At 44.7% G+C, this 26,405-nt stretch overlaps 1 protein-coding gene across 1 annotated transcript in view; it reads left to right on the forward strand.

Annotated features, from left to right (window-relative positions):
• GPR156 (G protein-coupled receptor 156) overlaps positions 1-26,405 on the forward strand; it is a 101,754-nt gene extending 75,349 nt beyond the window's left edge. Inside the window, exons 4-10 of the mRNA XM_064494833.1 lie at positions 769-904; positions 1,161-1,271; positions 6,004-6,129; positions 7,140-7,235; positions 10,553-10,789; positions 19,067-19,225; positions 23,375-26,405. Coding sequence (XP_064350903.1) covers positions 769-904; positions 1,161-1,271; positions 6,004-6,129; positions 7,140-7,235; positions 10,553-10,789; positions 19,067-19,225; positions 23,375-24,724 — 2,215 coding nt within the window. The 3' untranslated portion in view covers positions 24,725-26,405. The remainder of the gene's footprint in view (positions 1-768; positions 905-1,160; positions 1,272-6,003; positions 6,130-7,139; positions 7,236-10,552; positions 10,790-19,066; positions 19,226-23,374) is intronic.

The following is a 26,405-nucleotide window of genomic DNA, read 5'->3' on the forward strand; positions in this document are numbered from 1 at the left end:
AGACTAAAACTCTTTAGTACAATTACATTCCTTCTTAATTGATACTAGTTACTTTTCTTCTTAATTGTTATCAGTCACTATCCAAGATAAGCGTGGTTTTCCCTGTAGGTTAACTAATTCATGTATTTCTACCTTGTCCTGAGCGTCTGTTGGTGCCCAGGGTTTGTCTCAGACCCTGATTGTTTACATTTCCCTCTCATCTTTAATGTGCTCTGTAACCTCATTTGAAATCACTGGAGAAAAGACCTTTCCCAAATTTCTTGGTTTCAACCCCTGCTTTCTCTTTCTCTCTTGGTCAGAAACAGAAAAAGAACTTATGTGTCAAATAAAGCAAATAGTGAATGAAAAATCCCCAAGCTTTTCCCAAATGGTAGTTTACCTTACAGCTCATTTTTAAAGGCTCCAAGCTGTATCTCTTTAGGTATCTACCTGCTAGTTATTGTTCACTAGGCTGCATAGAGCAATCTCTTAGCAACCATAAACTTCATGGAAAAATCCTAACTCTTCTCTGATACCACCTGTTTTTAGGAAGTTGGCCTTCTTTTAAAAGCCTTGGAGTTACACAAGCAAGAAATGCCAGGATTTAGTTCTTTTTGAAAATAAATGTAAATAAAATAAATCATAAGAGTTTCACAGGGTATAAAGTTTTTTCTTCCCAGTGGCCTTTTACTCTGAGGTTGCTTTGGAGATTATGCTGGTGGGGAAGCTCTATCCACTCCCAGGGCAAAGGTCATGACAATAGGTGTCTTCTTCCCTGGTTTCCTATAGGATTGTGAAGATGTCCAGTCCCAATCTGAACATTGTGACCTTACTGGGCAGTTGTCTGACTTACAGTAGCGCTTACCTCTTTGGGATTCGAGATCAAGGTGCTTTAGCTGGAAGCTCAATGGAAACTCTCATTCAGGTAGGTGAAGTCTTCAATTTTGTTTTGAATATAGTGCCAAAGTTTTGATAATTTTTAAAATCATCTGCTCCTGTGGGCGGTGGTTACCCTTATCCTTGGTGTGGGCACTTTCAGAGGTGATCCCTGGAACGCTGAGTCAGTGAGGTCCACTTTCTGCCCTAGGCCCTCTGTGGACTGAGGCTCTGCAGATGAGAATGTGTGGAGAACCACAAAGGTTCCTCTTATGCCTCTTGCTTCTGTCCCTTCTCACCTGTAGATAAGACTGTCCATGCTGTGCATTGGGACCTCCCTTGTGTTTGGTCCCATTCTGGGGAAGAGCTGGCGACTCTACAAGGTGTTTACCCAGAGGGTTCCGGACAAGAGAGTGGTGAGTAGGCAACACTGTTTGATTGTAGACAGCAGCTCCACTATTGATTAAAAGCTAGAGAAGCTTGTGCCAGATTCCTGAGCCTGGCCCTTTTATGTCGATCTGAAGTTCCTGCTTCAAACCTTGGAGTCATGTACCCTCATAAATTCCAAGGCTGGAAGGCTGTGTCGATGCTATTGGGATATAGATTTTTAAATAAAGGTTCTGCTTCGTATGCACCCCAGGCCCTGGTACTGCTCTGGGGGAATGTGTGAGCTGGCCATTATCTGGCACCAGTATGAGGGAGAGCAAGATGCCCAGAGAGGCTGTTGCTTGGCACAGATGTGAGCTGAAAGTGGACAGAGGGAGAGTGGTTACAGAGAAGCTGTAGCTAGTTAGCAGTTTCTTCCGTCTTTGGAGCCCAGTTCTTTTCCGTATAAGAAGCCATTCTCTGCACCAAGAAGGATGAGCCTGGAGCAGTGAGCAAGGAAGAGCACATCCATGCATTAGACGGAATCAGCCCTCTAAGCTATGTGGCAGCCAGATACCTGCATGTCCCTGACATCAAGTGTCATCCTAACCACATTCCCCCACTTTATCAGGTTTCCTAGCAAAGCTGCCCAAACCTCAAGCCTGATCATCAAACCCTTTGTCAATATAGGCCCTGCCCAGACCCAGTATATCACTCAGTTAGAGTTTACTTTTCTGGAATGATGAGACTTTTTTTTTTAGCAAACATTGTTGAATTGTGGTGAATATTTTACAAAAGCTCTGCTTTGAGTAACCATACATATGAAAAAGATTGTATAAAGGACAGTAAGTTCATCCATTCCTCTAGACCACTGGTTCCTTTTTTCAAAAATAGCTTTATTGAGATATAATTGATATGCAGTGAACTGCACATATTTAAAGTGTATGATTTGCTGTTTTGACATATCTATATGACCATGAAACATGAGGTATAATCTGCAAGTTTCCTCATACAACTTTGTCATCTCCCTCTCCTGTGCAATTCTTACATCCCTTGTCCCTGTCCCCAGGCAAGCATTGATCTGCTTTCTGTCCCTATAGATTAGTTTGCATTTTCCATAATTTTATATAAATGGAATTATACAGCATGTATTCTTTTTTATCTGTCTTCTACTTGGCAAAATTATTTGGAGATTCATCCATGTTGTTGCTTGCATCAGTGGTTCTTTCCTCATTATTGCTGAGTGATATTCCAGTGTGTAGAGTAACTAGTTTGTTTATCCATTCACCTGTTGATGGGTGTCTGGGCTTGTTTCCAGTTTGGGGATATTAATAATAAAACTGCTGTGAACACTAGTATACAAGTCTTTGTGTAAACATATGCTCCTTTCTCTTGGTTAAAAACCTAAGAGTAGTTGGATCATATTAAGTAAATGTATAGCATTTTAAGAAAATGCCTGTTTTCGAAAGTGATTGTACCATTTTACATTCCCACCCACAGTATATGAGAGTCCCTTTCTTCCATATCCTCCCAACATTTGACTTGATTGATCTTTTTCACATTTGTCATCCTAATAGGTGTGTGTAGTAGTATCTCATTGTGTTTTAATTTGCATTTCCCTGATGCAATGTTGAGCATCTTTTTATATGCTTATTTGTCATCCATATATTTTCTTTGATAAAGTATCTGCTCAAATCTCTCACCTATTTTTTTTAATTTAGTTGTTTGTTTTCTGTTATTGAGTTATTGGATACAGTCCTTTATCAAATACATGAATTGCAAAAATTTTGTTCCTGTTTGTGACTTTTCATTCACTTAAGAATGTCTTTCAAAAAGAATATGTTTCTAATTTTGATGAAGTCCAATTGACTACTTTGATCTTTTATAGATTATATTTTTGGTGTCAGATCTAAGAATCTTTCACCTAACCCAGGGCCCCAAAAGTTCTTCTCCCGTGTTTACTTCCAGAAGTTTTAAGAGTTTTTGTTTTTACATTTAAGTCTGTGATCCATTTTGATTTAATTTTGAAATATGATGTGATCTGTAGGTTGAAATTTATTTTTTTATATATGGATATCTAATTGTTCCAGCACCATTTGTTGAAAAGACTGTCGTTTCTTCACTGAGTTACCTTTCCACCTTTATTGAAAGTCATTTGCTCGTAGATGTGTGGATCTGTTACTGGACTCTGTCTCATTGATGTAGTTTATTTTGACACCAACACTGTATTATGGTAGCTTTATACTAAATCTTCATTTCAGGAATGTTAGTTCTTCTCTTTCAATGTTGTTTTAGCTATTCTAGGTCCGTGGAATTTCCATATGAAGTTTTGAATCAGTTTGCCAATTTCTTCAAATTTTTTGCTGAGATTTTGATGGAGATTGTGTTGAATTTATAGATCAAATTGTGGAGAATTGACTTTTTAATAATGTTGTGTCTTTCAGCCCAAAAACACAGTATATATTTCTTCATTTATTTAGGTCTTTTCTAATTTCTCTCAGCAATTTTTTTTGTAGTTTTCAGTGGAAGTCTTTCATTTCTTTTATCAAATTTATTCCTAAGTATTTTATATTTTTATGATATTATATATGTTACTGTTCTATTTTACTTTCTAATTTTTATTGCTAATAAATAGAAATATAGTTAATTTTTGTATGCTGATCTTACATGCTACACCCTTGCTAATCTGCTTATTAGTTCTAGTAGCTTTTTTGTAGTTTCCATCAGATATTCTACATAGATGATCATCTTCTGTAAAAGATGGTTTCTTTCCAGTCTCTTCTGTGATGGCACTGGCTAGAAACACCACTATGATGTTCAGTAGGAGTGCTGAGAGCAGACATTTTTGAGTTTTTCTTGATCACGTGGGGAAAACATTAAGTCTTGATCAAAACTAAGTATGATTTTATCTGTAATTTTATTACAGATGCCCTTTATCTAGTTAGGGAAATTCTCTTCCATTCCTATTTTGCTGAGAATTTCTATAAAGAATTAATGTTGGGTTTTGTCAAATGTGTTTTCTATTAATGTGTGTCTATTAAGCATATGATTTTTCTTTTTTAGTTTACTCATACAGTATATTACATTAAATGATCTTAGGATCTCAAACCAACTTTGCATTCCTGAGACAAACTCTATTTGATCATGATGTATTATCCTTGTCTTATATTGTTGGATTCATTCTCATAATATGTTGTTTGTAATGTTTGTATTCATGTTTTTAAGGGATGTTGCTCTGTAGCTTTCTTTTCTTCTAAAATCTTTTTCTGGTTTTTGTAACAGAATAATGCCAGCCTTGTAGAATGAATTGGGAAATATTTCCTCTTCTTCAACTTCTGGAAGAGTTTGTGTATAATTGTATAACTGACAGTCACATATAGCATAAGTACTTTACTATAGGATACTTCCATTTCCCTACTTTCCAATCTTCGTGTTGTTTTTACTTTTATATGCATTATAAGCCCCACGCAATTGTTATTATTTTTTGTTTAGACAGTTACCTTTTAAAATATTTAAATAAAAAAAATCAGTCATATATTTTTCCATGAAGTTAAACATTTCCAGAGCTCTTAATTTCCTTGTATAGATCCATATTTTCATCTGGTATCATTTTCGTTTTGCTTCTAGGATATCTAACATTCTCATGCAGGTGTGCTAATGCTGAATTCTTTTGGTTTTTGTTTATCTGAAAAAAGTCTTTATTTCACTTTTGTTTTTGTTTTGTTTTGTTTTTAATTTTTTATTTTTAATTTTGGAGGGGGTAATTAGGTTTATTTATTTATTTTAATGGAGGTACTGGGGATTGAACCCAAGGCCTCGTGGGTGCTAAGCATGTGCTCTACCACTGAGCTATACCCTTCCCTTCTTCACTTTTCTTTTTGAAAAATATTTTTTTTTAGATACAGAATTCTAGATTGAAGAAGTTTTTTCCTTTAGTACTTTGAAGATTCTCTTCCACTGTTTTCTCATGTGGCCTTCTATCTGGTGAAAAATCTGATGTCTTCCTTATATTTGTTCCTCTATACATGATATGTCACTTTTTGCTGGTTGATTTGAAGATATTCACCTTATCACTGGCTTGGAGTAGTTTGATTAAGCAATTGATTTGTTTTTATCTTACAAACATGATGAATCATGTAACTAGTTGTACTTCCTTCTTTTCATTGGTTGTCAAAAATGCAGGTCCACCATTCTGCCCTAGTTCTTGAATGCTGTGTGCTCTCCTCACCTGAGTATTCATCCTAATTCTCCTTATTGTCTCTTTACCTTAATATTTTTCAATTTTTCATCCTGTTGCTATATGTATATTTTCTTAATTTTATTTTTGTAACCACAAAAATAACACATTCTCTTTGTATTAAGTCAAATGATTCACATATGTATAGAGAAAATGCTAGTAATCTCTCTTTCACCACCCTTATCTCTCAATCCCACCCTCCAGGTTAATGGCTGTTAACAGTTTATGTGAAAACTTCCACATCTTCTATGTGCTCATATGAACATATCTAGAAATAACAGTGTATTTATTTTATAAGATCCCTTGACTATTCTGTGGGAAAAGCAAGGATATGGAAAAGATAAATGAATGAAAATGTTTAATGATGATATAGACGTAGAAATCCTTGCACATATTTACTGTCTGTTTCATCTTTGATGGCTGCATTTGAAGCCCCTTTGGAAGTCTGACCTAGGAGCCTTTAGCTCAGAGCACATAGGACACTCGAGCCCTAGTGTTGCATAGCCAGTGAGCAAAGGAAAATTACAGCCTTGACTCTTTTGCAGATCATCAAAGACCTACAGCTCCTGGGGTTGGTGGCAGCCCTGGTGATAGCTGATGTGATCCTGCTCATGACATGGGTGCTGACTGACCCCATCCAGTGCCTCCAGATTCTCAGTGTCAGTATGACGGTGAGGAGCCCAATCCCTGGAGAATCTAGTTCCTGAACTGGAGGGACTGGCTTCTGTGGGTTCACGGGGGACATTCTCCCTGTAGCGTTTACCATGTGGGCATCCTCCCAGCAAGAAGATAAATGACCCAGAGAAGATGGAGAGTCAGGAGCTGTGGCTGTGGTGAATGCCTGCCCCTTGTCTGCAAGGTGTGCTGCCACACCCACTTCTCCTCCCACCCCAAGTGTTTTCCAGCCGCATCCACTGAGATGTCAGCACTCTGGAATCTGCCTGGCAGTAGTGTCTGCTCCCACAGTATCAATAATGAAAACTTTCAGCTACACAGAGTTGCCTTACCTTAATTGTTGAAAAATAAAGGTAGTATTTTGAGGTGTTCTTTGGAGTCAGTCAACCCCAGTTCAAATCCCAGCTCTACCATTTAGCAGCCATGTGACTGTGGGAAAGTTGTTTAACCTCTATAAGTCTTTATTTCCTCATAGGTAAAAATGGAGATAATAATATACCTATTTCATAGGGCTGTGGTGAAGATTAAGTGAAACAATGCAGAAAAAGGACTCAGCTGTGCCCAGTATACAGTGTTCAGTTAATGGGAAGTATTATGTCTCTAGCCTCATAAAGGGCCTGAGGAATACAGTGGAATCTTGACAGTGCAGATTGAATATTTAAGGTTTTCGCTGTTAACAAATAGCAGGGACAGGATGTGAAATAACTTGTAATTATGCTGATGCGCTAATTTGAATCACTGTAGTAGCAAAGCACGTAACAGGGGTAATTCCTGCTGGCACCCAGCATCCACATGTCAGCCCAACTGTATCGTCTTTTCCTCCAATTCATAGTAACCCTCTTTAGATTCTAATGGACTCACCCAAATGTTACAGATTTTACATATTAAGGGAGAAATTATATGCTGTAGGGGAATTCACGATCCAGAATGTTTACAAAGATCTGCCGTATGTGTATGTTCCTGGTAATTGTGGGTGCCCTCAGTCCTGACTCCGTGTCCCTCCTAGGTGACAGGGAGAGATGTGTCCTGCTCTCTGACCAGCACACACTTCTGTGCTTCCCGGTACTCTGATGTCTGGATTGCTCTCGTTTTGGGATGCAAGGTTGGTAACCATATCTCTTTAGGATACTACTGTCACCAACAAAGTGGATATGAAGAAGAATTTTGGGAATTAACGAGGTGATTTCTGCGAAGAATATTGCAATCAGAGGAGACCTCTGTTGACACATAAATCTCAAAGCCATGACCATTATTATGTCTCTACTTTTTATTTGTTTGGAGGGGTCACTTTATCAACTCTTTGGATTCCCTGATTCAGTCCTCCTCCAAATCATGTGGAATTTACCCACTATTTCTCCCATCTATTGGTCTGATTTTTTTCACTGATTTGGCAATACCAGTTTTCTCCCCAGCTACCTACAAGGGGAATTATGAGGAAACATTTTGTTCTCTTAAGTGCCCATATTACCTCTCTTCTGTTTTTCTTCTAGATTTAGGTCAAGGTATCCTGCTGCCTTCTGGCCATCTAACTTTCTCGCTCTGGTTGGAAGCATGGCTGGCCCAGAGATAGATGGCAACATCCATAGGGTCCTTTGAGTGGTTCCAGCTACCTCACTGTGTCTCCCATTTGCCCTGACTCTCCTGTCATTAGACTCATTTGTCTCTGTTAGATGGCAAAGGAGGATATTTCCAGAGGGCACAGATAACTCTACAGGGCACGAAGGGAGGTCCTCAGAACCAGCTCTCCTGTTAGCTGGTTTTCAGCTTGGAGGGACAGAGAATCTGGCTCTGGGGGGCATGGGGCAGGCCGATTTCAGTGACCAGGACAAGCCCTGCATGGTGGGAGGCTGCCTGTTGACTATCAGGACAGAGAGGCCTGGTTGATTGCTGGCAGAGGAGAAGGAGTTTTTGTAGAAATAAGTGGCCTATAAAGGTAAACTTTTACTCACTTCACTACTCAGAAAGTGTTCAGGCGGTTGCTTCTAAGAAACAGGCCTGAGGGTGCACAGAGCTAGGCCAGGGAAACGTTGCTTGTTAACTATGTGCATGTGCTACTTTGATTGAAGTATTTTTAAGAGAAAATGGTAGGAAGTGAACAGCTTTTGATTTCTAGTTTCTTATTAGTGGTTAAGAAGATGAGCTTCACAATATGACAGAACAGGGTTTGAATTCTGACTCAGCCCCTTCCTAGCTGAGTGAACCTCACGTAACCTCTCTGAGCCTCAGTTCCCTCATATGTAAAATAAGGATAATGATAACACCATCTCAGAATGGTTCTGAGTTTTGAAGAGTTAATGTGTGTTGAGTTTTCAACATAGTAAGAGCTTACTAACTGTTAGATATTATTTTGTTATAATTAATCTTCCACTGCCCGGTCCTGAAAGCCCAGTGCCTCGCCCGCTCTTCCAGTCCCTGTAGAAGAGGACGTCCTCCCTGGCACAGGAACTCAGCACGTCCCCCGTAGCAACTCACTCTGCGACTCAACGTGATTTATTTTCTCCATTGCCTTTTATATAATCCCATTTCCATTTTATTTCACTGCAATATCTTTCTGTAGGACAAAGAAAGAAAAGGGGGAAAGAGTGCTGAGTGTCAGGAAACTGACTGAGCCCGATCCCCCGGGCTCCCTATTTGACGAGCAGTTCCTGAGGAGGACCCCACATCTGCACATGAAGTCCCAGGACTGCCCCCCTCAGCCTGCCCCCACCCCTCCCGACAATGCTCAACATTTAGGGCGTGTGACCCACAAGTATCGGATGTGACTCACTCAAACACAAGCCATACATGTACACAGGCTTTATTCATACCTAGTTCCCTTTTGGAAAGAATTTTCATGGAGTTAAAACATTTCAGCAGAATCAGATTTGAACATTTCAAAGTCATAGAATTAATTTTATTCACCTTTAATTAAATCACTAATGTACTGACTCTGCTGAATGCCACCTAAGGACGTCAGTTTTCCAAAAGTCAGCCCCACTGGCCTCCTGATTTGTGTATTTTCTAGTCATCGAAGATATCACAGTGGCCACTTTTGGCCCTCAGGCCCCATTTGGGACACTGAGCATCAGGGCCACCCAGACAGCATCCCTGCTGTGCTGCCTGCTGCCAACTCCTTCACTGTAGGCACAGCCAGTCCTCCAAAAAAGTGTCCTTAGGGCCATCTCTGCAGATGGAGTTGGTCAGATGGTGTGATTTCAGGGTCATTGGCAGGTGCCCTCCTGATACCTGACCTTACTTTTATTATTGATTCTCCCTCTGAATCCCCGTAGTCCCACTCCACCTCATCCCCATGGCATCTTCACATTCTGGGTCATAAACATGGATATTGGTGTGCTTGCCTTAAATCTCCCAACCAGACTGAGCTTCTTAAAAGCTAGAGCCCTGACTTCTACTTGGCAGCACCGTTGCCCTACACCTACCCAAGCACGGTACTTTGCACCTAATCAAGTGGACATATATTGAATCTATATTTTGTGTATTATTGACTAAAGTTTTGATTTCTGTTCATATGCAGCTCCCTCTAGGAGAGGCAGCACTTTAAGACGCTGTGAGTCATTTTCTCCAAAGTACAAATGAGAAATCTGAAAGCAGGTTTACATTCATGACAAAGAGGAAAGAACAGGGCCCTGGGTTCCGGGGGGTGGGGTAAGGAATGACACAGAGAGGGTGAAGGGTATAGTTGGGGCCTTTGCTCCCTGTGCCTGTCCCACAGTCCTGGCTAGGGCCCGGCCTGCCTTTGTTCTCTTTTTTTTTCTGCTCTTCTTCTCCCATAAATACCCACTGGCACAGAGCCACTGCTAGCCTATAGAGATCCTTTGTGTAAATTAGAAAAAGGCATCCCTTCTGGGCAGATGCAGTCTCGCAGGTGCAGGGCTTGGCAAGCAGATGGTGCCTTTGGGAAAAATTAGAGAAAAGAACCCCTTCCTCCGGGCGCTGCCCCTGCCACGGCACATGGCTTGACAAGCAGGCCATGGGGCTATTTCAGCTCCCGTGTGCCCCTCAGCTTGATGCAGTGCAAAACCACACAGTGGAGGGGAAGGCCCTCACCACCAGCAGCACAGTTGGCCCGCTGCCCTCCTAGTGCCCAGCAGCCTGTCCTCTAGGGCTCCTACGCACCTGTACCATCCTGTCCTGTGCTGCATCCCGGCAGAGTCCTGTCTGATGGTTGATGTACTGACTTCCGATAAACTAGTTCTCAGAGAAAGAGAGGAAAATAAAATGTACTAAGCACACACGAGGTGTAAGGGGACCACCCTAAGGGTCTTCCCACATGCTATCTTAGTAAATCCTCATAGCAACCCTTCAAGGTAGGTGAATCCCTATTTTACAGATGAGGAAATTGGTCCCAACCTGACTGCTCTTTGACCCCGAGCCTCATATTTCACTTCTCTGAGCCTCTGGTTCTCTCTCCGTCTGCAGGGCCTGCTGCTGCTCTATGGGGCCTACCTGGCTGGCCTGACTGACCACGTCAGCTCTCCTCCTGTGAATCAGTCTTTAACCATCATGGTTGGGGTCAACCTCGTGGTGCTGGCTGCTGGGCTGCTTTTTGTGGTCACCAGATACTTGCACTCCTGGCCCAACCTGGTCTTTGGACTCACATCTGGGGGTATCTTTGTTTGCACGACCGCAATCAACTGCTTCATCTTCATTCCCCAGGTATGTTCAAGGGGGAATTTGGAGGACCAGTCCTCCCCACCATGGCAGAGACTTGGCTAGAATGATAAATTGTTCACGTCGTTTCCTGCTGAGACATTTGGGCACCGCTGATTGGCGAGTCAGAGGAAAGTGCGGTTCCCATCGGGCTGATCCCCTCTGTTCTTCCCTTCTCGATGTCCTGAAGGAGTAACTCTGCTCCCTGTCAGAAAGGAGGGCAGGTCAGAGCCACGGAGCAGTGTCTCCACTTTTGCCCTGGCGGCTTCTCACAGAAACTGCTTTCCCACCCACCTTCCAGTCCGCTTCACACATCCTCAGCCCCCCTTCACCCTGAAAATGTCATTTCTTTTCCTAGCCCGGGAGTGAGGAATCTTTCCTTCTTTCCTGTTTGCGGCTGCATGTTCACAGGGGAAAAGGCGTTTTGACCTTTATGCAATTTAACATGCTTTTTTACCTTTTTATTAGAGAAAAATGTAGAACATTCCTTTTCTTTTCATAATAAGGAAAAATAAAAACTAAATTAAAAATGTGTTTCTTATTATGAGGATTAAGGAAAAAGCAAATGGGAGGAAGACAGAAGGAGAAATTTCCAGACAGCCAAGAGAAAGAAAGGGAGTCAGAGGAAAAGGTGAAGGAATCCACCGGCTCTGAAAGGAAAGTGAGGTTAAATTATTCACGTATGCCCCAGGTACCACTGAACCACACACATTCAAGTCAGTGAACTTGGCATTAGGCACTTTTCCTAGGTTCCTGCTAGCTCTTTTTTTCTTCCCCCATGAGGCCTCCCGTCATCCCACGACTCCCTCAAGACCGCATCCTGACTCCCACTGCATCTTCCAGTTGGCTAAGAATGACTTCTCCATGAGGGAGCTAACCCGTAATTAAAGTTCTGGCTGATGGAGGGTGACAGTGTGTTTATAAAAGGGAAGAGAGCACTTTGGGGCACAACAGTGTGACTCAGGCGTAGGCCCTTTACTCTCCTTCCCTTTCATACATTCTCATCAAAATACTCAAGAGAATGAACAAATATGAAAAAAGCTGTAGAAGCAGCTCTAAAAATCAAGGATGGATATTGCCTCTGTGCCAAAAATGAGAGAACTTTTTGTTGAATCTTAGTATTATCAGAACTGGACTGAAGGAAGCCAGTGAGAGCTGCGTCTTACTTGTCTGGGATGTAGCCGGAAAGGGCTATGAAAAGCCAGGGCTGTTCCTCCCTGGGAGGTAGGGAAAAGAGAGTGGAGAGGAGACTTTTGGGAAGCCCACCCCTTAGGCCCTGGGGTCAACATTATTGATTGATAACCCATCCCCCCATTGCCAAACCCTTTCTTCCTTGTTCACCTCCACTATGTAGGCTGAAAGAGCTAAACACTTGCTCTGCCAGGGGTGACAACTTTGAACACTAAAGGTTTCCTGAGAGGCTCCTGAGAAAGCTTTTGCTTTCCTAAAAAAGCTATAGGTGTGGTTGGCATCATCTCTTCTACCTTCTACTTACCCTGAATGTTTGTGACACCTGGGGCTATGGCAATCATCTTGTGGTGATGAGGGAAAAGCCAAGAAAATGTATTTACTACAGCAGGAAACTATAGCTCTTCCCATGTAAGACTATACATTCAGAAGGAAAGGACCTAAGAAGAGATTCTGTAGTTCACAAGAAGAGGACCACAAATTTCTGATTTAGAGAAGCTGTCTTCCTCTGAAGTAAAATAGATTTTTTTAACTGAAGCATAATCAGTTAAAATGTGTCAATTTCTGGTGTACAGCATAATGTCCCAGTCATGCATATGTATACATATATTCGTTTTCATATTCTTTTTCATTAAAGGTTATTACAAGATACTGAATGTAGTTCCTTGTGCTATACAGTAGAAGTTTGTTCTTTTATCTGTTTTTATATATAGTGGTTAACCTTTGCAAATCTCAAATTCCCAAATGTATCCCTTCCCACTCCCTTTCCCCCAGTAACCATAAAATTATTTACTATGTCTGTTTTGTAGATGAGTTCATTAGTGTCCTTTTTTTTCTTTTCTTTTCTTTTTTTTTTTTTTTAGATTCCACATATGAGTGATATCATATGGTATTTTTCTTTCTCTTTCTGGCTTACTTCACTTAGAATGACGATCGCCAGGTCCATCCATGTTGCTGCAAATGCCCTTATTTTATTCTTTTTTTATTGCTGAGTAGTATTCCATTGTATAAATATACCATATCTTCTTTATCCAGTCATCGGTTAATGGACATTTAGGTTGTTTCCATGTCTTGGCTAGTGTATATAGTGTGGCTATGAATATTGGGGTGCATGTATCTTTTTGAATTAAGAGTTCCCTCAGGATATATACTCAGGAATGGGATTGCTGGATCATATAGTAAGTCTATTTTTAGTTTTTTGAGGAATCTCCATACTGATTTCCACAATGGCTGCACCAAACTACGTTCCCACCAACAGTGTGGTAGGGTTTTCCTTTTCTCCACACCTTCTCCAGCGTTTATTGTTTGTGGACTTTTGAATGAAGGCCATTCTGCCTGGTGTGAGGTGATACCTCATTGTAGTTTTGATTTGCATTTCTCTGATAATTAATGATATTGAGCATTTTTTCATGTGCCTATTGGCCATTTGTATGTCTTCACTGGAGAATTGCTTTTTTAGATCTTCTGCCCATTTCTGGATTGGGTGGTTTGTTTTTTTCTTATTAAGTTGTATGAGCTGTTTATATATTCTGGAAATTAAACCTTTGTCAGTCACATCACTTACAAATATTTTCTCCCATTCCATAGGTTGTCATTTTGTTTTGCTTATGGTTTCCTTTGCTGTGCAAAACCTTGTAAGTTTAATAGGTCCCATTTGTTAATGTTTGCTTTTATTTCTATTGCCTGGGTAGACTGCTAAGATTTATGTTAGAGAATGTTTTGCCTATGTTTTCTTCTAGGAGGTTTATTGTGTCTTGTCTTATATTTAAGTCTTTAAGCCATTTTGAGTTTATTTTGTGTATGGTATGAGGGAGTGTTCTAACTTCATTGATTTACATGCTGCTGTCCAGTTTTCCTAACACTACTTGCTGAATAGACTGTCTTTTTTCCATTGTATATTCTTTCCTCCTTTGTTGAAGATTAATTGACCGTAGGTCTGTGGATTTACTTCTGGGCTCTCTGTTCTGTTCCATTGATCCGTATGTCTGTTTTTTATGCCAGTACCATACTGTTTTCATTACTGTAGCTCTGTAGTATTGTCTGAAGTCTGGGAGGGTTATTCCTCCAGCTTCGTTCTTTTTCCTCAGTATTGCTTTGGCAATTCTGGATCTTCTGTGACTCCATTTAAATTTTAGGATTATTTGTTCTAGTTCTGTGAAAAATGTCCTGGGTAATTTGATAGGGATTGCATTAAATCTGTAGATTGCCATGAGCAGTATGGCCATTTTTACAATATTGATTCTTCCAATTCAAGAGCATGGGATATCATTCCATTTCTTAAAGTCATCTTTAATTTCTTTAATCAGTGTTTTGTAGTTCTCCACATATAAGTCTTTCACCTCCTTGGTCAAATTTATTCCTAAGTATTTTATTGTTTTGGATGCGATTTTAAATGGGATTGTTTCTTTACTTTCTTTTCCTGCTATTTCGTTGTTAGTGTAAAGAAATGCAACTGATTTCTGTATGTTAATCTTGTATCCTGCTGCCTTGCTGAATTCTTTTATCAGCTCTAATAGTTTTTGTGTGGAGCTTTTAGGGTTTTCTATATAAAATATCATGTCATCCACATATAGTGACAGTTTTACCTCTTCTCTTCCAGTCTGGATCCCTTTTATTTTAGAATAAGTTTTCACAAGATACCTTTTTAGTCTTGTCAATAAAATTCAAAGGATACTGCCTCTCTTCAACTGAAGCAAACCATCATGAAAAGGACATAATCTTAAATCATGAAATATTGAATAAGAATGAAAAATATTATGTTAACTTTAAAATCCCAGCAGAAGCAATGAATAGGCAATTGGACATGGCAAAATATTGAATTAGTGGATTAATCTAAGGAAATAGAAAACAAGGAAACAAATAAAAAATGAGAGACTAAATAAGAAATATGGAGAACAGATCTAAGGATACAATTTAGAGCTAGTAGGAGTCTCTGAAAGAGGACAAGATAATTTGGGGCAGAATTAATCACCAAGGATCTATTAGAAGAAAGCCTTTCTGATCTAAAACAAGACCTCCATCTGAAAATGGAGTGAATTAGTAAACTTGCATGATGCAGCCCTACTTGGGTCTCTTCTCTCCACACTGGCCTCTGTTCCTCTTGCATCCTAAGCCTCAGATTTCCACTCTTCTCGGTGTTTAAATTCTCAGCCTCTAGGACAGAAGTGACATCTAGGTACACTCCCATCTATACACAGACATAAAATTGCAGGATGAAGTTCAGCCTGGAATCTGACTTGCAGGTTTGAACTACACAACAAGCACTTGGTTTGTTGAAGTGGAGTGGAAATGGAATTAAATGGGGGATGGTACAGGAACTGGGCAGAGGGACAGAGTTGGCCTTTCTCTTTCCTTCTCTCTCCCTCAGCCCTCCTGTCTGTCTTGAGTGTACTTTCTCATATTCTGTCTTTTCTATTTTCTCTCTCATGCTTTTCCTCCTCTTGAACTGACCATGATCTGAAACTAAAAAATATATTTTATAGGCTATTGTATTTTAGGTTTAGGAGCTAAATCTTTTTCAAAGTATAAAAGTAACAGGTTTGTTGGGGTTTGTGTGCCCCTGAATTGATTTTCTCCTCTGGCTGGGTGGCCTTTGGTTAAAGAAGGATGCTCCCAGTGAGACCTGAGACTGGGTATTCCTAGGACAGTGGAATGGCTGAGCATATTTGGAAAAGTGTGTGAGGAGAGCCACATGGGGAGGGAAAGGGACAGGAAGGTGGGCTTCCTTCTTGCTACTGAGCCTTCAGACTGGACTCTGATGGGAGAAATTTATGAAAGCAAAGGCACAGATATCTCAAGGGTAGCCAGACAGTGCTAGAAAGCTGGGTGAATTGGATGACGTTACTGAAAAAGCAAGCAGACCAAGTAGCATTCTCAGAGGCCCTCAGGAAATGCCTAAGTGTTTATGCCAAACACTGAGGTCATCACCAGCAATGAGCCAACCCCTGCTTTTGTGGTTTGAATGTGACTTATCCTCCCACACATTCTCCTCCTCTGCCTCTGCCTTTGGGAGGCAGGTGGGGTCCTGAAGTCAGACGTTATTTTCTCATCTAAACCCACCAAGTGTTCATCTACTCCTCTGTGAAGGTGCCTGTGACTTTCTGCTCTTCCTTTTAGCTCTCTGTAAATGTCACAGCAACCCTACTAGACAAATGAGCTTTTTTTTTTTTTTTTTGAAGCCCCAAAGGCAGTCTTAATTTTTTTAAATAGAAGTATTGGGGATTGAACCCAGGACCTCATGCATGCTAAGCACACACTCTACCACTGAGCTATATCCACCCTCTGCCACCAGATGAGCTTTCTAGTATATGTGCTGCTGAATTGAGCACCCCCAGATGAACTTTTTAAAGAAAAGCTTCCTTCATTTGTATATCTGTCAATCCATTTACTAACTGCTGGGAACATGCAGTTAAACACACAGCCCCATTCTCAGTCTACTTGGGAGCGGATGTGAAAGGATTTATAATACATATTATAAAGTGTTTGAGGAAGTCATGTCACGCTATGATGAGGAAGGGGTGTCCCAGCCTGTGTGGGGACTCAGTGACACAGTCTCAGAAAATGGGGTGTTTGGGCCCATCTTGAAGTAGGATTAAGAGCTCACTGAGCAGACTAGGGGGGAGCAGTGGGTGGCATTTCAGACGAGGGGTCTCCCTGACCAGAGGCAGAGAGGTATGAGAGAGAAGAGGAGGTGTTTGGAACACCCGGAGTCTATGCTCTTCTCAAAGCACAAATCAAAACAAGGGGAGTAGCAGGAGGTGAGAGAGGCACGAGGGGTGAACTTCTGAAGGCCCGGGTGCATCCTGCTCTGGAGCTGAGGCTTAGTCCCACTGTGCTGGTTTCCTAGTGCTGCTGTAACAAACTACCACGTGTTGAGGGCCTTAAACTGATACAGATTGATAGCTTAAGTTCTGGAGCTCAGAAATCTAACGTGGGCCTTGTTTGGCTGAAATCAAGGTGTTAGTAGGTCTGCGTTCCTGCTGGAGCCTTGTGGGGAGAATCTGTTTCCCTGCCTTTCCTAGTGTCCACCTGCCGCCTGCGTTCTTTGACTCGCAGGTCCTCCCTCCCTCTTCAGAGCCAACAGTGCAGCATCTCGTAATCTCTCTTTCTATTGTCACATCTCTCCCGCCTCCCTCTTATAAGGACTCTTGTGATTGATTACATTGGGCCCGCCTGGATGATCTGGAACAATCTCCCCGTCTCAAAATTTTAAACTCAGTAACATTTGCAAAATCCCTTTTGCCATGGACGGTAACATATTCACAAAGTTACAGGGATCAGGAGGGAAACATCTTTTGGGGGCCGTTCTCTGCCTCCTGCACCCACATAGCCCAGATGCTGAGAAAATAATGCTACGCTGGTCCTTCTGAAGAAAGGGCGTTGACGAGCTCCTGAAATTGTTAGCTAAGGGTGATTTATAGCCATATTCTAGAAATCCTAAAGGGTCAAGTACAAGACCAGGACCAGGACCTTCACAAGGGAATTAAGGGGGAGGGGGTTGAAGGCAGGGGCTTTATTCGAGGGGCACCCTGGCTGCATGCAGCCTGCTTCGGGTGAGACAGACCAAAAGCCTTGGAAGTGCGCTTGCACTAGTGTTGAGCAGTCCCTCCAGCAGCCCTGCAGGGAGGGCTTGGACTCAGGGTGCTGTGGGGAGAGAAGGGAAGAGCTGTGCTGCTAAGGGGCCCTGAGGGGGCGCAGAGCTACGGCAGCACTGCTAGGGGCCGTGCTAGGAGAGCGACGCTGGGGGCTGCTTCATCCACCCACCCCTACCCCTGCAACTCCTGCGCTCCAGCAACTCCTGAGGAGGACAGTGAGATGATGGCACCCTAGGGAGGGGCCTTCAAGAAGGGTATCTGAGAAGGGAGGTTCCTGGCCTGACCCAGCACAGGTTACTCTGACTCCGGTACCGTGGACTCATGCTGAGTCAACCGCAGACCAAAGAGGACTTGAGCAGGATGTGGCATTGAAATTGATGGTGGGATTCATAATCCTATCTGGGATTTACCAAATTTGGGTTGTATTCCATAGTCAGAGCTTAGTAAGTATTTGACAAGCGAGCAAAGACATCCCAGGATCCCTTGAGACTCCCCACAGACACCTTAGCAGCATTTCTAGAGCTAAGGGGCCAGAGTGCCCAGCGTCCATCACTAGGGCTCTTAATTATGGGAATCCCTAAGGAGAAAAGGAGACACCTCAAGCCCTTTCGGTTCCCCTGGCATTTGTGTCACTGGCATTTGCTAGGAAGAGACAGTGTCCCGGAGGCTCAGGTGTGTGCCCTTGTTTGTGAATGTTCCATGTTCAGTCCCGTCCCTGGTATCCATGGACTGTTTCTCAAAACCAGTTTCCCCTGAAAAACGTTCCCTAGGCCCCTCCCCGTTGACAGTCTCTGTGTTCACCGGCTGTGCTGAGGGTGGGCCGTGCAGCGCAGTGCGCGGGCTACAGCGGAGGCCCTGCTCTAACTGGGGTCCTCCTCCTTCTGAGTCTGCTCGTTTGTCAGGGAAGAAGACGGTCAGGTCGCCGGCCTATCGTTCTATCATCTTTTCTTGATTTTTATTGACATTTGTGGTTTTCTTTTTGTCTGAGCCTTGACTATTGATTTGGGTTAGAAGTCTTCCAGCGAGGAGCTGGGTTTTCAATAGCAGTAAGCATACCATTACTCAACAAGTGAGACTAATTAAGAACAGCTGCACACAACAAAAACCAGCTTCATTTGAAACATACAGTGTTTAGATTGCTTAACCCCGGTATTGCTCCTAAACTCTGGCTTGAGAATGCGGCCCTCGAAGTACACCTCAACTCTGCTTTTCTTTGGCCAGTCGGGCAGTGGGTAGGTAGATGGGTCAAGCTGAGATTTTTCTGCGTCATCAACCTGACATCTTCCTTTGGCACTTTTTAAATGATTCAGTTTTAACATTCTCTAAACCTTCTGTCATTGCTATCTGTGAACCATCCAGAGTAAAGTAGATTTTAAGGGGAGAATAGTTTGTGCCTGTGTGTATCTGTGACACTGTCATTCCTTGGTGTTTTTGGGAAATGGAGAGAATGTGTTTCTGGGTGTGTAATTAAATAAATAACATGTGTTCTTTTATCTAACAGCTGAAGCAATGGAAGGTATTTGAAGAGGAAAACCAAACAATCAGACGCATGGCCAAGTATTTCAGCACTCCCAGCAAAAGCTTGCATAGCCAGTATGGTGAGGAACAGAATTGCCATGTTAGAGGAGAGAAAAATTCCATGGAGAGACTCCTCACAGAAGTAAGCTAGACCCTGCCTGGTGGGTTCTCTGTAAAGAACTCCAGCCGCGCTTTGGTGGGCCCCAGATGTCTCATCGCTAACATTCTTTCTCCGCCCATTTCCCCACTTCCTAGCCATTCCTGTTTCCCTTAGCAGCGAGCAGAGCCTCAGTGCTCCCCCAATGCCCTTCCCACTGCTGACCCTCACCCACTTCATGCATTCATGCGACAGATGTCTGCCAGGCATTGTGCTAAGTGCTGGTGAACAAAACAGATATCGTCCTCACCTTCATGGAGCTCACAGTGTAGCGGAGGAAATAGAAATTGATCAAGTAAACATATAAATGGTGATGTTATGAAGGGAAAAATCAGAGTGGCAAAAAAGAGTAATGGGGAACCTAATTTAGAGTGGTCAGAGAAGACTCCCTGAACTGAGAACTAAAGGTTAACTATAAATTAACCAGGGAAAGAGTGCAGGGAAAAGCATTCCAAGTGAGGGGAGCAGCATTGCAAAGGCCCTGAGTAGTGGTGGACGCTAGCTTCCGCTGTATGACATATTCTTTCTTTACATTCTTTCTAAGATCTTACAGGACCCCTTACTGTCTTTTCTGGGTTCTAACTAGAAATCTCAACCATCCTACCAACCTAGAAAATCAAGAAGTGTCTAAAGATAGGGAGGAGGGCTGAATAGAGCCTCTGAATCTCATAGTCTCACCAAAGGGGGACCTGGCAGCCCCAGTTCTTTCTTCTGTTCTGGAGCCAGAATTGGCACCTGTCCCAGAACTAGGCAGACTGGTGTGGGCTTGAAGAAAGCACAGGGGAAGGCTTGAGGCTGCCCTACCTCAGAGGAGGCACGGAGCCCAGAGGAATTAGTCAGTTTCTTCACAATAACAAAATTATATTCCTTTTATTTACTTATTTTTGGGGGGTCAAGAACATACCTGAGTGGGCACTATTTGGGAAACTATGCTTTTTTGTATTGGACTGACACCTGGGTAGCAGCAGTCCCTGTGTGAGAGGGTGGTGTGATGGGGATCTAAGAAACACCACCAGTGAAGGGGTTCAGCAGCCCAGGCACCCGCTGTCTGTGCGCCTCAGCCTCACGCCCCGTCCCCTCGGTCTGGGCCTTTTTCATCCATTAGATTAATACTTCTCCACTTCTTTACTGTTTATGAAGCATCTAGGACCATTTCAAAGCCAGATTTCTTCCCACCTGGCAAAGGAGTAGTGTTGCCTTTGATAGTCTGTGAAGTCTTCAAAGAAGCGTTCTTTTTTAGCTAAACAGAAGGCCAGAAACTTGGCGAGAACACCCAGAATGGGTTTCATTCACAACCCGCTGGTGTTGGAACAGCCAAGTGGCCTGACTCTTCAGCCTCATAGTAATTTGTGACGTGCTTCATGTGCTTCTGCCATGCTACCCTGCTTCCCACGCAGTGACTGAATCTGCTCTATCCAGAAAGATGCCTTGAGTCTGCAGGGGAAGGGCCCTAACAGGGAGCAGATGCATACTCAGTAAAGTGCTGACCTCCTGCCCCCGACACCCCACACCTGGAGCATCCTTCCCAGAACAAGCCTGAGAGCCAGCAGCCCATCCCAGGACGCTGTGGCAGGTCAAGAGAGGTCCCAGCTTCAGCACCGCCAGTGGATAAAGTATCTCCCCTGACTCCACATATGCACAAACCCTGAGTCCAACATCTCAGCTGCTCTTCCGTCCTCCACAGCCCCTCTGTCACCCTGGTGTCCTCCTCTACTTTCCCATGATCTGGGCGGTCCATCCTATTCTTGCCTCCCTTGCCTTAAGGCAGGGGTCCCCGGAGGCCTTATGGGGCAGCATCCGTCCCTGACTTCCCAGGCTGTTTGGAGGCCAGCAGCTAGAACCTTCCCAGAGCTTGAAGAACCTCCCTTCGACACTCTGCAGCAGAGGAAACTCACCTATTACTTTGAAACATAGAAACAAGAGATTCTGTTTTCTCCCTGTGGCCTGCACCTTATAAAACATGCCTGTGGATGCTTTGCTTCCCTGGATGTGCCCAAAATAATCGTTAAGAAGCTCATTTAAATGCAGCTGCCACGTTTGGTCAGATTTGGGGCTCAGGATGGCAGTGCCTCACACACCATGCCTCTGATTAGTACACAGCCACGGTGCAAACAGAGCCCCACTTTCTTTTCTCGAAGAAGGGAGATTTACTGATGAGGCTGATGTTCCTAAAACTGTCACCAGCCAGCTTGGTGTGCGGGGAAAAGAATATTCTTCCCAACTCAGTGTTTCTACAGTTTTCCTACACTCAAAGGAACTTGTGGACACAGCACAAAAAGGCAGCACTCAGGGTTCAGTTGCCGGGGTAGCTGTCATCAGCTGATGGCTTCATGAGAAGGAAGAGGGCTGGGGGTCCCTCCAGTGCAGCCAGCACAGCCAGCCCTGTGAGACCCTCAGAGAGATACCTGGTACCACTCAGATATGAAAAGTCTGAGCGAATGTCTCCGTTACTCATCCCCTCTGCTCCTCGCGAGCCCTTGAGTCACTGCACTTCCCCAACAACGCCCAGCCCTTGCTGCCCTGTGGCTGAGAAGGGAGAATGCGGGCAGATGCTCAGCTGCAGATCCCTTCCGCTTATTCACCAGTTACTCACTGGTCTGGGACTCCTTCCTGAGGATAAAAGAAGTAGACTAAACCAGGTTGAACTGGGAGTACCAATAATCAGAAAAATCACCTTCCTGCTTAGAAACACGGAGCAGTAGAGCTGCCTTGGCATTGCTGCCAGAAGACTATTACGGGGCTTGTTTACTTACTTTACGGCTCCCTCGAAGGGTCGCTTCTGGGGAACTTGTCCGTATCTACCTGAGAAGAAACCACAGGTTCAGTCCGCAGGCAACTTGTGTCAGGTATCCTAAAGAGGGGAAACATCCTTTTATTCTAGGGTATAAAAAATGGATGTCCAGATGCTCATCCTCAGCTTCTAAAGAGGATGGCAACAAAGAGGCAGCATTTTGGTATTGGGACAAGGACTTCCTGGAACATAGCGCTTGTTTAATTATCTCCTCCAAACCCTCGACCTCATGTTATCTGAACCAAGACCATCAGTTCCCCATGAGAATTTCTTTGCTGCTCCATTACCTTTGAATATCCATAATTTCAGAAGATGGACACAAGGCCTGAGCTAGACAGTCACTACTGTACCACCAGAGGATTCTCAGGGCACACCCACTGCCACTAACTCTTCCTCCTACTTCATGTCCCAAGGTCTCAGAGTTACAACAGGCACATCTCTGTAGCTGTCGTCTGCCAGCATCCCAGGCACAGCTTATTTATCAACTAACAGCCTTGCAGCAGGTAGGCAGCTCCTGGCAGAACTGCCCCAGCCTCATTTATCTTCTGGGCTCCCTTCTAGTTCTGTTGAATCAAGTTATCAGGGACCTACTCCCGGTAATCCTATTTTTTTAAGCTTCTCCAATAATTTTGATACAATTTCTTCTTTGGGAGATATTGACAGCTGATAGTGCCACATGATAGCTTCAGCCCCCCACCCCTAGGTTCCAGCCAGAAGAGGTGAATTACCAGCCTGAGATTCTCATTGGCTCTTGGCTCCAATCTTGTCACTTTGACCCAGGAATCTCCATCCTTCTCCCTGTTCTTCCCATTTTCTAGGCTGTCTAGCAAGAGGCAAAATTCTTGATTTCCCATTCATTCATCTCCTTGAGTGGTGCCTCAAGGTCATCTGTATTTTGCAAAAGTGTGATATCCCCAGAGTTGGGCCATCCCAAACATTATTCAGACTGTGTCCTGCAGAGTGACCTGACCCCCTCAATTCTGAAGAAAGTTGAGAGGGCGCTGCAGCAGCCAGCAGGCAGCTAGACTTAGACTGTGCCCCATCCTCCCTTCTCACAGACAGTGCCACAGCCTGGGGACAACGCGGGGATTAAGATCGTACAACAGTAAATCAAGGTTAATCTTTATTGAGCACCATAGTCCATTGTCATGCTAATCACTTTATGTGCATCAACTCATCTCACTCATGGGGGTCCCTCCTCAGAGCCTGAGATCACCAGCTAATACGCAGAGAAGCTGAGATTTAAATCAAGGTCCTCCAATGCCACGCTTTCTCCACCTTGGGACATAGTGTGAAAACCCTCGGCAGCATCTTTTGTTGATGGTTCTGCTTTTGTTTCACAGAAAAATGCTGTGATTGAAAGCCTGCAGGAACAAGTAAACAACGCCAAAGAGAAACTGATGAGGCTGATGTCAGCTGAGTGCGCCTATGACCCTCCAGCGGGGGCTGTCCCGCCTGCCTCTTCCCACAGCACAGATGTCCTGGCCGCGGCCTCTGCCCACAGCCTGGCAGCTCAAGGGCCTTCCGAATACCTCTCTGAATCTCAGAACGATACCCGTGCAGCCACCCGGGACTCCCAGAGTGTCTCAGGGCCTTCCTCCAGTGTACAGAACCTCAAGGGGCCTGGGAAGGATGCCAGCCCCTCCTCAGGGCAGAAAGAGAAAATTTCTGACTTGAAAGACTTTTCTGGTCATTTCAATTTGGGCTGCAACCAGAAGCTGTGGGCTGAGCAAAGTCAGGGTGCAGAAAAGAGAGACCAGGTCCCTGTGGCCCTCCACCAGAGCCTCATACCAAGTGGAGAAGGCTCTGTTCCCCAGAGGAAGGGGCAGCTGGGGAACTCAGAGGAGCCCCAAGAGCGACGGTCAAGGGTCAATGCAGTGATCAGGGAGAAGCTTCAGGAAGTACTGCAAGATCTGGGCCTGGGCCCTGAGGCTGCCCTTGGCCCTCCTCTGTCCTGTCCAGGGCAGCCATGGAAGAGCAGCGCTGCCCACAGCCCCCAGAAGACGCCCCTCTCTGAGGAGCTGGGCTTCAGCCCCCACCTGGTGAGGAGAAGGAGGGCAGCACTGCGGGCTCGTTCGCACTTTCCAGGCTCTGTACCCTTGTATGGGGGCCGTCAGGTAAATAGAACTGTTTCTGGGGCGCACCGTGGGCTCAACGTGCAGGACAGGGACAGCCCCTGCCTGGACCCCCAAACTGCTGATTCCAGGGTACCAAGACCCTCTTCTGGGAAGCCTTTACTACTCCCAGATCCTCAAGGCAAGTCAGGCTCCCTGGAGGGCAGCAAACGACAACAGACAGAGCCCCAGGGAGCCCAAGGGAGCCGCGCAACCTTTCCTTACCGGCCTTCTGGTTCTGGCCGGGCACTCTGTCCCACTGCTCCCAACCTGTCCAGAGCCCCAGCAGACCTGCCTGAGCAGCGGCAGCTGCAGTCCCCGGGGTCTCCAGGCTGCCCCTCCCTGTCTTCTCCATGCAGCTACCTTGACACAGAATCCAGCAGCTCAGACGAGCTCTTCTGCCGCTGCCACCGGCCCTACTGTGAAATCTGCTTCCAGAGCTCCTCTGATTCCAGTGGCAGCGACTCCTCAGACACCGACCCTGAGCCTGCAGTGGGGGTGGCTTCCTGGGAAAAGCTGTGGGCCCGCTCAAAGCCTATCGTGAACTTCAAAGGTGACTTGAAACCCACACTGGTGTGAACAGCAGAGCAAGTCTGGATGTAGAGGTTTGTCCAGGACAAGCTGCACCATGGCCTACAAAGGGAAGGCCAGTTCTGGCCTTCGGGGACTAGACCAGTGCCATGCGTTTGACCAGCCCTCCCCATGTCTCAGCTGTGCTCGCCTGAGCAGTGTGTTACCTTGAGCACTTCTTGATCTATAAAAAGAGGGGTATCGCCTGTCTTGTTACTACCTCACAGCATTCCCATAAAAAACTCCAGTTGAGTGCCCATAAAAGATACCCTTTGGATAAAAGGTGCTAAATGAGCCCAGGGGGATTTTTGTCCTGAGGAGCCTGTGATCTACAAAAGTTTTCATATATACCAGATGGATGGCTGGTAGACAGACAGATGGAGAAATGGAAGGAAAACTTCTGCAGAACCAGAGCTGTGGACTGTGTTGGTTGCGTCCACCTGGCTTTTTGGTGGCAGACCTGCTAGGAAGATAAGTCTCCTCTGTCCTTAGGTATCCCACTCTTGGCTAGGGGTGGTTTTATTTCTGTTCAAGTTGGTGAACAGCACCACCCCCAGGTTCCAGCTTCTGGCTAGACTCAGCTCAGAGCCACCTCTCCACCTCTGTTTGGTGTTCATGTCTTTACAGCATTATGGTGCCTCACCATTGTCCCTGAGGCAGTCAGGTGTCCACTGGGCCACAGGCTGCCCAGATCTCTCTCCGGGACTCGGATGGCACCTGAGCCCCACCCCTTGAACTCTGCTAGTGGTGTGGTTTTGCAGTAGGGGACGCACACACTGGCAATCTCTGCTGAGGTAGGTGAAGCCCTGTTAGTCGAGGGATGCTTTGAGTGCCCTTGGGACCACGTGACCACCGATGGCTACACAAACCTGGAAATAGAAAGTAGGGAAACAGAAAGGAAGAAATGGGGGAGAAGGTAGGAAAGAAAACAGGTTTTGAACGTTTACCTCGAGTCTGGCACGGTACTTGGAAATACCAAAAATCAGCAGTTCCTTACAATAATCCCTTGAAGTGGACACTCGCATTCCCATTTTTACAGATGAGAGTATGAGGCTTTTTGAGACCTGAGGTGGCTTCCCCAACATCACACCGCTGGAGAGTGGAGTGGCCCCAGGGGGGCTTGCCCCACAGCTCGTGGACTCCACGTGGGTCAACTTCCCTGGGCCGCATCTATTCATTGTTCTGAGGGTGGCAGGCCAGACCAGAAAGCCAGGGTAGTGTGGGAAGCTGCCCTGTGCTCACTGTGCAGTCCAGGAGAACAAAACGGGGCTCCTCACCTCAGGAGGCAGCCCCTGCTGCCCCATGGCCTCAGGGGCCCGCTGGACCCTCGACGGGAGCCAGTGAGTCAGTGAAAGCTAAGTGCCAGGGTCTCCTCTGCTGCCAGAGCCACAGGGAAGACACAGCTGGGGCCACTGCACTTGTTGCTGAGCTGTTGTTGTTTACAGGCTATTCCCTGCCCCAACCTGGGTGTGCATCTGCGTGTGCACATGTTTGTGTGCACGAGTTTGGGCCTCCTTAGATATGTCTGGAAGGGGGCTTTTGGCTCTAAACGTCTCACAGAAGATGTGTCATGGACTCCCGGTGGCTGCTGACACCTTATGAATCTCCAGACACCAGACCGGGAGGCCCTCCTAGTAACACAGCTTCTTCTGTTGTCGACTTTTAAACACAAATATCATAATTTATTCAG

This window comes from Camelus dromedarius, chromosome 2 (assembly GCF_036321535.1).
Source record: "Camelus dromedarius isolate mCamDro1 chromosome 2, mCamDro1.pat, whole genome shotgun sequence".
Classification (NCBI taxonomy): Eukaryota; Metazoa; Chordata; class Mammalia; order Artiodactyla; family Camelidae; genus Camelus; species Camelus dromedarius.